Source organism: Melospiza melodia, chromosome 14, assembly GCF_035770615.1.
Source record: "Melospiza melodia melodia isolate bMelMel2 chromosome 14, bMelMel2.pri, whole genome shotgun sequence".
Classification (NCBI taxonomy): domain Eukaryota; kingdom Metazoa; phylum Chordata; class Aves; order Passeriformes; family Passerellidae; genus Melospiza; species Melospiza melodia.
The window spans coordinates 17,260,625-17,274,959 of NC_086207.1; the positions used below are offsets into that span (position 1 = coordinate 17,260,625).

The window sequence follows — 14,335 nt, forward strand, 5'->3', positions numbered from 1 at the left end:
GCTCCCTGCAAGAGGCAAGTGTGTGCCTGCAGAAGAGAGCCGGGAGGGAGGGAGGGAACCTTGGCACATGGCAAGCCAGCAGCAAGGGCCCTGAAACGCCAGGTGAGCGAGGAAGGTGATGGTGTCACTCAAGAAAGCAGCACAGGAGGCAGCAGGATCCCACCCCCGTCTCCGTGCCAGGCGCTGCTCGGCGGAGCCCGGCACGCCGGAGCTGGGCTCGCTTTGAGCAGTTCAAATTTGCCGGATGATAACCTCGGTGTCTGAGCTCGCACTCTGGTCCCACCCACTTCAGATCTGACTCATGTTGCAGTCACCGCTGCCCGGGTATTGGTACGAGAGCAGGAGAGAGGCTGGTTCGAGAGGAGGGAGCGAGGAGGAGGAGGAGAGGAGAGGAGCGAGGCAGCGCCGCTCGCTGCCGCCTTCGCGCCCCAGCCCAGCCCCGGGGCAGCCCTGAAGCCCCCCGCACGCCCAGGGGCTCTGAGAAAGCAGCGCCTTCCCCAGGTAATGCTTTTCTTTACTTCTTGCTGAGTTGTTACGCTGCTAAAATACTTTTTAGGTGAGATCCAGGAGGGTTGGTGGGTCCCTGCTGAGTGGGATCCTGCATTGGGACGGCTGGGTCAGGTGAGAGGGTGACACTTGTCAGGTGCTGGTGCCATCAGCATCCTGTGGTGGCTGAGTGCAGGCCAGTTTGGGGACTTTGTTGGCTGTTGCTGGTGGGGACAGCTGGATCCGAGAACACCAGGGGAAGGACAGGGGTGCAGTGTGCCCAGGGCAGAGCCCTGCACATCTGTGGGGTGCAGCCTCTCTGCCCAAGCAGCCTCCCCATGGGGCTGTTGCTGATTTCTCACCCTGACCTGCCCGAGCCTTTTCCCTGGGCACTCCAGCCCTTCCATCGAGCCCTGCACACCCTGGAGGGATCTGCTGCTGCCCCCATCCCACGGCATGGCCAGAGCTGTGGCTCAGGACACCCCCGGGCTGGGCTGCAGCACAGGAGGGCTGGGCAGCCCCAGGGGTGCACAGTGCTCGCTGTTCCTGTCCAGAATCAGCTTCAGCAGGAGCTGAATCCCAGAAACTCAGGCAGCTCCAAGCACACCCCTGAGCCCGACTTCTCTGTTTTCAGTTTCACCTTTCCAGGACACTGTCTGCCGAGCAAACTTTCAAAATGATGACTGCTCTATGCATTTCCACATTCCTCTTCACATTTCCTGATTTCAGGGGCCCTGAGCAGCTTCTTACCCACAGAGCCCCTTTCCTCCTGGGGAAGCATGACGGAGGGCTGGTGGCAGTGATGGGAATTTTGTCCTGGCTCCCCCAGCTCCTCTGCTCATGCCAGAGGCAATAATTGCAGCTTTAATCAGACATCACACTGGGATAGGACAGAGAGAGCACCAAACTCTGGAAAAGCCCAAAGAACAGGGACAGAAGCATCTGGGGATGCAGCCAGGCAGGACACCAGTGTCCCCTCGAGTTTGTCCTCTCCCACATTGCCTTCAAGTCCTACCTGTGACAAATTTGCTGCTGTCCCATCAGGCTTATGGGCCTGGCAGGGGATCAAGAAGCCCATTCCCAGCGTAGGAATTCTGCAATTCCCACCATCAAACCTCAGGCATCCTGTCTCAAATCAGAAGAATCCCCCACACTCCGTCCCGTCTCTCAGCTGAAATACCTCTCTCAGCATGCCCAGATGTTTAATCTCAGGCAGGAGTTGAATATAGTTCTAGAAAAAGCCATGATGCTCTACTGTGAGCTCTGCATGGCCAGGGAAATGCACTTTGCTCCCAAGTGCAAAGAGCTTTTTCTGCCTGCTCTTTTCTCAGAAAGAAGCTGTCATGGTAGGCAGCGGAACATTTCAGGTCTGCAAGGGCACAGCCCTCCTGTCCCTAGGACAGAGCTAAAAGGCTTCATGTGGAGCTCCTCCTGAGATCCCAGCCACCTCTGTCCTTTCCAGAAGTGGGAAATGCTTCCCAAAGAGAGGCTGCCACATTCAGGCACCTCCTGAGTGCTCCTCTCCACTCGTGTCTGCTCATGGTGCTGATGTACCCGGGCTTTTAACAGGTTCAAAACAAACCTGTTATGCCAGGAGTAGAAGCACAGGAAGGGAGAGCAGCCAATGCATTCCCTGCCAGAGCCAGCACTGCATCCCATTAATCTTACTGCAAAAGTGCACCAAGTGCTGGAATTAATGATATTGGAGGAAAGGACGCTGAGAGATGGGGAGGGGGAATAAAAAAGTAAAATGCAACAGAAATTTCCCATTAATAAATCACAGCCTCCTCCCCAAAGGACATAAATGCCATTTTAAAGAGGAAAACAGCAGATCAAATGCAACATGGACTGCAACAGAGCAGAAAATATCTGTTCAGGCAAGAGAAAGCAGAAATTACTATGAGAATTGTAAAGAGGATAATGGGGAGACGATAGGATATTACAGCGGAAAGATCATTAATGCACCAGAGAAGGCTATTAACAGAGTTCCTTAAAGATCAGCCTAGAGGTAAATTTTATTTAATGGTTTTCATTAGTGATCTTGGCTCTGAAAATTAGCACTTCTTTAAGAGAAATGTACTGGTGAGAAACTTGTGAAAAGTTCTGCACTGGACAAGGGACTAAGTACTAGAGGAGAACCAGAGGATCTGTAGATTAACAGAAACACATCAGGCTGGCACAGGCTCACATGCTTAGCAAAAAGCAAAAACTGCTACTCTAAGCAGCTGAAAACACCATAGGAAAAATATCTGACTTTTGGGGAACCCCAGGATGAGTGCAACAACAAATGCAACCTGACAAATCTTCACAGCAGAGATAGTGTCAATCAGAGCACCAGTGCCATGGAAAAGGCATGAGAAAGATGACCCATAAACTGTGCCCTGCTCTGGTTCCTTCAGTGTCAGGAGGGTGATTTTGAACCTCAAACAGGTCCAGGCTGTGATAATGAGGATAATCAGGTAAATGTAAAAGCTGCCTGGTGAGACAGGGCTGGGAAGGTATCATTTATTCCGGCTGTTGCTGGAAAGACTGCCATGGGAAACAGCTGCTCCACTCATACACCGAGGAGGAAATCAGCTCACTCTGCCAAAACACAACAGGAGCAGAGGACACAGGTAGTGAAGGTGGCTGTGAGTGACCTGGGCACAAAGCCAGGGGCACATGTGGAGTCACAGAGAGCCAATGCTCCAGGAGAGAGCTCTGAGTTGGATGCACGGTCTGTGTCCTGCTGGCAGTGAGCTGACGGCCCCCCAGCTGTACCAGCCCCCCAGTCTGCTTTTCCTGCAAAGCCATGTCCCGAGGCAATGCTCTCCTGGGGGAGTGTTTCCATGAGATAATTTGGCTGGGGGATATGGGAAGGTGCCCCTCACCTCCACCACAGTTAGGGTTGCAGCACCACACATCCGAGCTGACAGGAGGCAGGTCCTGCCCCATTCCACGGAGGAACATCCCAAGGGTTTGCAGGCAGCTGAGCCCTGCAGAGTCCCAGCACTCCCTGAGCTCCTCTGCAGGGATGGGGACACCTCTGTCCCCTTGCAAGTGCCCATTCCTTGCCCTGAGCTAACCTGAAAAAGAAATAAGAAGCAAAGCTCCTCCTGGGCACATCAGCAGGGAGGGCTGCACCAGGAGCTGAATGAGCTGAGGTTCCCAGAGCTGGGTCCCACCAGCAGAGCCCACGTGAGCTGGGACAGCCAGAGGCAGGAGCAGGTTGTTGGTGTGTGGTGAAGCAGCCACGTAGGAGGCTGCCGTCCACCCACAGCATTTTCTAAGTGTGCTACTCCCCCTATAATTTAATCTGCCATTTCCACATGTTGGGAGCAATGAAAGCACATCCCTTTCACTTGGAAATACCCTTCTGTGGGAACAACCTGTTCTCCTCGCTGCCATCAGTGGGCAGGCAGCGCTCAGCTTGTTCCACACTCCTTTTGTGAGTGAACAAAGAGCTTTCCATGGCAAGAGCCTGTGCTGCAGCTGGAGGTGAGGAACTGCTCCACACGCTGCTGCTGCCGTGGCTGAAAGCATCGCATCCCTCTCCAACAGCCTCAATCCCAGCACCCAAACTCAGAGGGCTCCCTGTCTGCCAAGGAGTTTGCTCTGCTCAGCAAAGGCTGCCCACGGGCTGGTTCGTGCCTTGTTTGCTTTCCATGCCTTTAGAAGCAGCAGGGCTGTGGGAGTCACCTCTAATCTCAGTGGTCCAGTCCCAGTCTCTCCCCGTACGGCTCCTGGCAATCAGGGGTTGTTTACTCATGCAGTCTCCCTCGTGTACTCCCTCCTGTGGCCCTCATGCCTTCAGACTTCAATCAGAGACATAAATCATCTAAGGAATATTTCAACCTGCACCACAGGTGTTATCTTGTTGATGCAGAGGGAGTTTAAAATCTCACCTTTGTCCTCTGACAAGGCTGGATCTTTTCCTTTCCTGGAGTTTCTTCTGATTGCTCCATCTCTGCAGCCTGCTGCAGCTCTGCCTTCCCGCACAATCCCAGGCACCACCAGGGAGGCTTCACTGCTGTTCCATGGGTGCAGAGACCTGCAGAGCTGGGTCCTGCACCACCCACAGGGAACAACACATTGAGGAGGATGGGGAGACCCCTCAAACCATCTGGGAGACCACAGCCTGGACACAGGCAGGTCCATGAGGGTCAGCAAGTCAGTCCAGCTCCTCAGCCCATTCCCAGCCCTCTTTCTTGTCCCTGCACTGCCTCAATTCCCCTTTAGGTATCTTCCCAACAGGGATATTGCTTCCAATCAAGGACGCAAGGAACCTTTGAGTCTAGTAGTGGCAGGGTCTTGGAGATCACCATAACCAGCAGTTCATTGTAAGTTAGAGTGGTTTGCTCTGTTCTTTCTTCCCTGGCAACATGTAGCGTTTTGTTATTTGTATCCAGACAGAAAACAGCCAGAAAAAGCCACTCTGCAAGGGATATTCTCCTTCCCTCCCAGGACCCAGAGCAGAGCAGGGATTTCCCACACAGGCCACAGGAGGTGCTGTGATTTGTGATGGCAGGATGGCTGCTGAAAAGCTCAGACACAAGGACAAAGTTTAATGAGATCGGCAGCTGCAGCCAAGATTCAGAAATTACATAGTTGTGACTAATTTTGCTGAATTGCATAAGAACTGCTATCTCAGGAAAATTGTTTCCTCAGATCCTCCTCGTTCTCACATTTATTGTAAGCCTATAGGAAGATGACAATTTTAAAATCCCTGCTCTTCTCTCAACATCCCTCCATTCCATGGGCACCCCTAGGGCTGGGAGAGCCCAGCTGGCAGGTACACAGGTGCCTGGCTGCCAAAGGACTTTCCAATTTGGGTATAAGTGGGCTGGAGCAGCCAGGGAGGTACAGACACCCTGCTTCTGGCGGGGTTTGAGGGGAAGCTCAGAGGGTCTTTGCCCACTGCAGCTCTGACTTGGTGCTTTTGGAGAACCACAGAATGGCTTGGAAGGCATCTTACAGATTTCATTCCACCTCTCTGCCAAGGACAGGGAAACTTGCTGCAACACCAGGCTGCTCAGAGCCTCATCCAGCCTAGACTTGAACAGTTCCAGGGATGGGGCAGCCACAGCTTCTCTGAGCAATCTGTGCCAGGGTCTCACCAGACACTTTCTTTTGCAGGCTGTCTTTGGGAGGTGGCAAAGCTCTGTACCTGCTGGAGCATTGCTGATCACTCTCACCAACCAAACATGCAGAGGGCATGAGAGCCCACAGGACCTGACTCAGTCATCACTCAGAGGAAAGGAGAAGGCAAGAAAGGAAAAGAAGCAGTTGAGATCCACCAGCAGCTGCCACAGGGCATCGGCTCCAGCACTGAGCTCCCAGAGAGGGCCAACAGCACAAATGAGTTGCAGTGCCACATCTTTCCTAGACCATGTCATTCCCAGCACACAAGGCTGAACATGTAAAGTGACTCTGCAATGTTCTCCAAGGTCCCTGTAGAACAAGGGTCACTTTGGGAAGGGCTCTAGGCCTGCCTGGTCCAGGCTCACTCCAGGCAGCTTCGGAGCTGATGAGAGCAGGACTGCTCCATCCTTGCAGTGACACCATGGATCCATGTTACAACCACACAAGCTCTCAAAAAACCATGGACCCCCGCATGCAGCTGCTGGTCGGGTTCTCTCTGGGCATCCTCATCGTGATCACTCTCTGTGGTAACATCATCGTCTGCCTGGCCGTCACCCTGGACCGGCGGCTGCGGAGCGTGACCAACCGCATCATCATCTCCCTGGCCATCACAGACCTGCTGCTGGGGCTGCTGGTGCTGCCCTTCTCTGCTTACTACGAGCTCACCAAGGAGTGGCCCTTTGGCAGCGTTCTGTGCAACATCTACACCAGCCTGGACGTCATGCTGTGCACGGCCTCCATCCTCAACCTCCTCATGATCAGCCTGGATCGCTACTTCGCCGTCACCACCCCGCTCCGCTACGGCCAGGTGGTCACTCCCTCACGGGTGGCCGTGGGCTTGGCTGTCATCTGGACTGTTTCACTGATGGTCTCCTTCCTACCCATCCACCTGGGCTGGAACACCAAGGGGACAGCGGTGCAGAACACAAGCACCACCTGCAGCAAGGAGTGCACGCTGGGAGTGAACCTTGAGTACGGGTTGGTGGACAGCTTGCTCACCTTCTACATCCCTCTGGTCATCATGTGCATCACCTACTACAGGATACTCAGGATAGCCAGGGAGCAAGCCAAGAGGATAAACCACACGTGGGGCAACGCGCCCATGTCCCCCATGGTGAAGGAGCACAAAGCCACTGTGACGCTGGCAGTGGTGCTGGGAGCCTTCACCGTGTGCTGGTTCCCCTACTTCACCCTCTTCACCTACCGGGGCGTGTCGGGGGACAGCCAGGTCAAAGGCACACTCATGTCCATTGTGCTCTGGCTGGGCTATGCCAACTCAGCCCTGAACCCCATCCTCTATGGGACACTCAACAAGGATTTCCGAGTGGCCTACCAGAACTTGCTGCACTGCTGCAGGACGGGATACCCCAGGAACTCCCACCTGCCTCCACTGCAGGAGGCCCAACCCAGGGGCAGGGAGGGCCAGGGCAGGCAGGAGGGCAAACCCTTGAAGCTGGAGGTGAGGAATGAGAAGGGGACTCTGCTCACTGATGGAGCCCTCAAGAGGTAAGAGCCTTCCTACACTAGAGTTTGATGGTAGGTCTGGCCCCAGAGAGGAAGGCAGAGGTGGGGACCCCACATTGTCCATGGACTTTTAAGCAACAAAGTGATGCCCCAGCTGGAGATCCTTGCCCAGGCAACTCCTAAGTTCAGCCACTCAGAAATTCCTCACCACCCATAAGAACCCAGCTTGCATCCCCTGCATGGTGGCAGCACAACTCCAGGTACTCCAACTTCCCACCGGGCTGGGCCTCCCCTGGAATTGCCACCATTCTCAGGGAGCACAAAATGTCCCCCAGCTTTGCTGGGTAATGGGGACAGTTGCCATCACAATTTGCTGTCCAGAATGGGGTGAAGCTTTTAGCTGGGGCTGCTCCCCAAAATCAGCCGTGTCCCTGTGAGGAGCAGACAGCAAATTCTGGGCACAGAACAGAGCTTCAGGGCCCACGAAAGGTGACAGAAGGGTAGACAGGAATTAGTGCTGGGGCACAGTCAGAGCACCAGCAGCAGGCTGGGAGTGCCTGCAGGAGCCAAGGTCTGGGTTCCCAGCTCCCTGCAGAGCAGCTCAGCCACTTCCCTTCCCATCCGAGCCACACACCCTCAGCATTTCAGCCACCAGTTTCCATCAGCAGTGAATTCAGCCAACAGCAAGTTCCATTCCCATCTCTGGAAAGGAGCGGGAGTAGCCCAAATCAGGCTGTCAGATGCTTTTAGAAATACAAATGCCCATGTAAAGTTAGAGCAAAAAAATCCCTCAGTGCCACCTCAAGCGTGTTACGAGGGTCAGCCCCAGCAAAGGGTGTGATGAGGGAGCAGGATGGGAGCCAAGTGGGCAAGTTCTGTGCCAGGCTGTCTCCTCAGCCCCCTCCCTGGGCACCCACATCCTCTCACTGCCTCGCTCCAAGGTGTTCGCCCAGCCAAGCACAAGGAGAATGGAGAGGCAGGCTGTCAATCTGCTGCTCCTGAGATAATCTAACCTCTAAGCAGCGCCTGATAAGCAGCCCAGAAACTTTCCATCCATAGATAAGGAGTCCTTTGATTCCCTGTTCCCAGCGTGGCAGCAGAGAAGCCGCGCTCGCTCGCTCTCCCGGCACGTGCCCTTGATCCTGCCCCAGAAAGAGTCTTAAGCCACCAAAAGGAGAACTCAGGGAGGTGAACCAAAGTTCAGAGCCATCCAAAAGGCTGATCCAGCATCCTGCCTCCCCCAGGGCACCAATGTGACTGTACCCAAGGGAGGGGTGCAGAAAAAGAGGTACAGAGGGATGGATTAACAGGAACAAATACAAGAATGCAGCTCCTGGGGCTGCCTTTTTCCATTTCCAAGGAATTAATGAGGAGCCCAAAAGTTACAGCGTTTGGCAAATTGTAGGTTGCGTATAAAAACATATGGAAAACGTGTCTAAGGTGGTGGGGGTGTTTCTGCAAACATACAGAGACAAAGAGAGCTCTCCTGTTTACTCACACAAGTGCAGCCCCTGGGCAAACCAGGAGCTCTGTGCTGAGGCTCTGCAGCTGAGCCAGGAGAGCTCAGGGGGAACAGGCTGTTGGGACTTCCATGCATAGCCAAGAGAGAACAGAGTATAAATGTCAGTGTCTTCTCAAAGTGCTGACTTACACAAAGGGACAATAATGACTTGGAGGGAGATCAAAGGGGAAGGAAAATGGGTTTCTGTTCCTCAGGCAGAGGGCAGGGCCACTGATTTCCTGGCTTTTACCCTCGCAGCTTTTCCGGGTAGAAGAGATTCTTCCCCTGGTTCCCCACAGGAAACACTCAAGCAAGGGGAAGTTCCCTGACCTTTCTAAATCCAGTGAGCTCCACCCCATCCTCCACAGTATCACCACTGTGGTTTCCACTCACAATCAGATAAGAGCTGCTCAAGCACCTGCTTTTACTTTCTCTCCTTCTCCTCATAGCCCTCTCACCTGACAGCAATCCTGCACCAATGATCATATGTGGCCCCTTCCAGCCCTTTTTTCCATAGTCAGATACACCAAGATCTGCTGTTGGCAGATGATCAGGATCAGCTAATGTCACACAAGACAGGTGAGCACAGGATTTACCTGTTCACCAAAAGCCTGGCAGCCAATTTCACCCACAGCACAAACCAAGCTGGTTCCTCTCTGCAGTCTTCAGAGTCATCTTCCCTGAACATGTTAACAGGAAAAGACCAACATAAATCATTCCAAAAACTCATAACCCCCCCAGACAGGAACACCCAGAGCTCAGAAGAGCTCTGCTCAGAGAAGCCCCGTGGGATCATTCAAGGGAAAACAGAATTTTGAACTGTTGCCCTTAATAACAATGTTCTTTTCAGTTATGAGGCATAGGGAAAAGACTAACAAACAAGAGTGGAAATACTGGAGCACTGCAGCAGTCTCAAGGGTCACTCAGAGCCTCAGTCAGGAGCAGGCCAGGGAATCAAAAGCCACAGAACAGCTGGGGGCTGGAGGGCACTTCCATCAGTGAGGACCAGGTAGGGCTGAGAGTACAGGACCAAGCAGAGATGCAAGGGGAACTCAGCTGCTCCCATTTCCACACCAGGCAACTCACACAAAACCAGTAAAGAAAACCAAAGGACCTCAGGAACCTGTTTCAGTGCAGTGGGACAGGGCTCTGAAGAGACCCCATGCTTGGCTTGCTCTGTAGGCTCTGAGACCAGACCCTGATGTTCAGAGAGATTAAAACCCCATGAGAAGAAGCCTTCAGCGCTAACTGGATGTGCTGGGGAAGAAAACTCTGGAGCTGAATGAGTGGCTGTGATCCATTCTTGCATGCCATCTGTGCTTAGAGCAGCATAGGACAGGACCATGGCCACAATATATGGGCAAAGGAAAAGCCAGCTCCCACTGGAAAGGGTCCCTGTCCTGGTCACAACACACCTGCCCCAGCTGCCAGCCTCAGGCAGACACTGCCTGGTGCTCCACAGCCCCTTCCAGGCTCAAGCAGGCTGGCCCTGACAGACTGCACTGTTCTTTCTCTCTCTTCATGTGCAATTGAACCTTTCCAGCACTGGAGCTTTCCTGTGAGTCTCAGCCAGCCTGCTGCCCTAGGATCCACATCTCCCAGCCTTCAACTCCTGGCTGCCCTCTTCCAAAATCCTGTGTGAGGTTGAAAGGACAACACTCTGCTTTCCTCAGCGCAAAACTCGACAGCAGAGGCGAGAGCTGCAGGGTGAGTACAAGGCCACGGTCCCTGGGTGAAAATGAGGGAGCTCTCCCTGCTGTGGCACCCACTGCCATTTCCCTGGGGCAGGCATCCCTTCCTGATGGGTCCTGGTGCAAAGGGTGATACCATCAGAGATTAATCCTCACTCCTTTATCCAGCACTGGCTGCTCTCAAACCAAGTCCCAAGCCTCAGAGAACTGGGCCCCCTTCTGTGGCTCCCCTGGAGTTTTGGGATTATAGAATCAGCCTGAAAGATGCTGCATCCTGCCTGCTCCTCATGCACTGCAGAGGCAGCTGCATTCAGACCATGAATTTCCAGCACACTTCATTTTCATGCAAGCCCACATCCCCAGAAATTGCCAGCAGCTTTGGCGGAGATGCTGGCAGGGCTCCCGAGGTGAAGAGCTGATGCTGCACCAGGCGCTGCTGCTCTCTCCAAGTGGTGCTGGGCTGGAGGCCACAACTGCCATGCATGGGGATGCCTCTCAGCTCCAGAGAGCCACTTTGTGCAGCCCTTCTCAGGAAGAGTCAGGCAAGGTCACCCTGACCTCCACGTGCTCTCCCCTCCAACGCTGCATGCTGATAACCTGGGCTCTCCATATTGACTGCGCCCTGAGGGGGAAATAATCACCCATGTGCTGAAAGCTGGGCACACTTTGTCCCTGCTGCACCCTGAGCACTTCTAACCTCAGCCAAGGTCACAGCAATAGCAGGAGCTGTGTGTCCACACACAGAGCAGGGGTACACCATAAACCTGCACTGCTCAGAGGTACCCCCTGTGAATCAGCCTGGAAATGCCACTGCCCATCAGCAGGAGGAGGAACAGAGGATTTGGAGACTGCAGATGCTGCTCTTTGGGCAGGAGGCATCACTGCTGCCCTGCAGCAGGAGCAGAGTGAACCCTCCAGTCTGGAAACCACAAAGCACAAAGTGAAGGCCCCCAGGGCAGGCACAGCACAGACACAAGGCAGAGTCATCTCTGCTGCTGTCACTGCCCAGCAGCAGGGGCAGAGGAGACACCAATTCCAGCTCTTCTGCTTCATGCTTCCTGTCCCTGTGCATATGTTGTAAGACAGATGTAGTTTCTGTGAGGTAAAAGCAAAATGCCAGCCATCCCCTGAGAGGGTGCTGATCTAATCAGCAGAATGAAGCAGAGGTCTGGGGGAGAGGTTTGCAGGAGATCTCAGGTCTTGGTGTGACCACAGATTTCCTCTCTGCACCATGGGGGTGGGGACAGGAAATACCACCTCATACAGGACACCTAACCAAAGAGCTCCTGACCAAAAAATTCCCGGACCCACAGCAGGGAGAGGGGCCATGGGAGAAGCAGCACCCAGGAGCAGAGCACTGCCAGCTCCAGGACATCAACTTTTGTCAGGCTACAAATCTGACAACTCAGCCCTGCTGCTGCTAGCTGGCCTGAGGGACAGGAAGAGCAGGCAGAGAAAGCCACAAAGCAGAGTGATATTGCTCAGAGGGGCATTGGGTGACAGGTCTCGGGGTGATGCAGGCCTGCTCAGCTCTGCCCGAGTGCCAGCACTCAGCATTTATTGGGGGATGCTGAGAGCATCCTCACAGCATCACATCACAGTTCCTCCCTGGGTGCTGAGGGCAGCACCCCTTACTCTGGGGAGCAGGAGAGGTGGGGGGAAAATGGACCCATCTGCATCTTGTAAAGTCACTGATCACCCTCTGTGCTCCCCTGCAGGATCCCTGCTCTGGCACATGGCATCACTCCATCCCCAAACTCTGCTGGAGAGGCCTCTGCTGCCCAGGTTACTTCCCAGGAGGGTGCTGGGTTAGAAGAGCCCTCAGAGGAGCTGCAGAAGAACATCTGCCCATCCTGTGGGCAGTGACACTTTCACATGAAGAGATGCCTGGGGAGATGGGTCAGGAAGCATGCCTTGGCAGGGCAGGGCTGGGAGTGCCCTCTCCAGAGCCCTGGCAGTGGCTCAGGCTGCAGGGGAAGGGGCTGTTGAGGTCGTGGTGCCAGGCAGACCAGCCTAGGGTGGAGAAAGACAACACAGGCACCACTTCCCTGGTGTCCTGGGGGTGTACCCACCCCTCAGAGGGGCAGGGCCCTGGCAGATGGGGTGACACGGCAGGAGAGCTCTGCGTGGTGGATGCTGCAGCCACGAGTGCTGGATGTCTGTGCACAGCTCATCCCAGGCCCTCAGCATCCACCCTGGGGCAGGGCTGCTCCCATCCCTGGGGCTGTCCTTACAGCACAGCCCCTGTCCCAGCCCTACTGCCAGGCAAAGAGAAGCCCTGGAGCCTGCTGGGGAGGCTCTGCCCTCCTGAGAAGCTCAACATGAAGGCGCCCAAAAGAGAAGAATTTGCACAGACTTGGGGCAGAAACAATCAGTGGTATTAAAAAAAAAAAAATCTATTTAAGACAGAAAGAAAATGAGATGCTTGATTTCTGTGGGTGTACTTTGTCCTGGGAAGAGCCTCCCTGCCCTGCTCCATCCTGCTGTCCCATCCCCATCCCTCTGCTGGGACAGAACCTGGACACACAGCACAAACGCCCAAAACAGAGCCACAGCTACCCTGGGCAAGGCTGGCACCCCCCAGAGCACATCTTGCCCAACCAGATGAGATCCCTCCTGGTCCCTGAGCTGATGGAGCAGGGGACACTTTGCAGGCATGGAGCAGCCCCAGCCACACCGAGGGTGTCACCCATTGTCACCAGCCACAGCAGGGCTGGGCTCCCTGACCTGGCACAGCACACCCCAATTGTCACTATAGGACACTCAAGGCGAAGAAAAGGGAAAGTTTATTTTCTGGCTCCAACATTTATAGTTTTCCAAAACTGACAGTGGATTAGAGGGTGAAAGTGCCACCTCATCCAATGACACTGGACAAACCAACCAACAGTCCATCAAATTTCCTCCTGCTCCATAAAAGAACGCACAAGAGTAAGTTATTTACAGAAGGTGTGTGAGAAAGTTTGCTACAAGAATGTAAACATCAGAAGGCTTAGAATATCTTAAATGAGGGTGACACCCAATCACCCCCCCCAACTCCTCAACACCCCCCCAAGCCACCCCAGCACTGGGTGTCACCATCATCTGCCACTGGTACTTCCATGTGTTTCACCCTTCACCACTCATTAGATGTTACAGAGAGCAAGTGGCTCCCAAAGAGTGAGGAAAGCCGAGAGGGGGGAGCGTTGCAGCCCCCCCAGCACAGCCAGATCCCACCAAACATCAGCAGGCAAGGAAACCTCCCCAGCACAGCAATGCCCTGCCAGGCAGGGTCCCCTCATGGTCCTCCCTCCTGTGGCCTTGGGGTGAGGAGCAATGCAACTCCTGGGCTGAGCCCCCAGAGCAGATGGAGAAATTGCCTGATCAGCAGCTCTGCAGAGCAGCAGGAGCCGGGTCCCTGCACAGGGGGAGCTTTTCCCTTTTCCTCCCCCAACAAACCCAGCAGGAGCAGGCCTGGAGCATCCACGCTGTGCTCCAGCTCCGGGAGGAACTGGCAAACACACACCCAAACCCCTGCCACCTATGATAACAATTAGAGGCTTATCTAATTGCAAAAATAATTGCAATTGAAGTGTTTAATTACCATACTAAGCAGGAAGAGCTGTTTCCTACTGTTCCAGTAGCACTCCCGATCCATCAAACAAGGTTTGGGGCTTGTTTGGGTGCTGGGCTTTTTGGGTGGTTTTTTTTTTTTGGTTTTCTTTCTTTGATTATTAGATTGCAGCCCCAGGGGATGAAGAGATTTGCTAATTAGGGTCTTGGAGAACAGCTACCAATTCACAAACACTTGCTTTTAATTTCAATACTAACAAGGCTGGAAGGGGAGAAAGCCAAAACGCAGAACATCTGTGGCAGGGCTGGCTGCGGCAGGGCTGACACTGCTCAGGGACCATCCCAGAGACCCCGGGAACGGGCTGGGGTCGGTGCAAGCCCAGGCAGGTGGGAGCTGCTGCTCTGGGTCGCTGCTGTCACCGCAGCCACCACACAAACCAATCCCAGCATCGATCATCTGTCTAATCCCCCCAGGGACCATCGGCTTTCTCAGTGATGGGCTAATCCTGCTCCTCAGGCAACC

The 14,335-nt window shown here is 54.2% G+C and overlaps 1 protein-coding gene across 1 annotated transcript; it reads left to right on the top strand.

The window, feature by feature from the left end:
* Positions 1-357: 357 nt before the first annotated feature.
* Positions 358-12,189, top strand: HRH2 (histamine receptor H2). The gene is made up of 4 exons (XM_063168380.1): positions 358-501; positions 5,602-7,113; positions 10,116-10,279; positions 11,982-12,189. The coding sequence occupies exons 2-3, from the start codon at positions 5,993-5,995 to the stop codon at positions 10,132-10,134; spliced, it is 1,140 nt and encodes a 379-aa protein (XP_063024450.1). The 5' UTR covers positions 358-501; positions 5,602-5,992; the 3' UTR covers positions 10,135-10,279; positions 11,982-12,189.
* The last annotated feature ends 2,146 nt before the right edge of the window (positions 12,190-14,335 follow it).

Excerpts from the sequence above, each read along its gene's own strand:
- HRH2 (XM_063168380.1), top strand. The coding sequence starts at position 5,993 with ATGAGAGCAGGACTGCTCCATCCTTGCAGTGACACCATGGATCCATGT.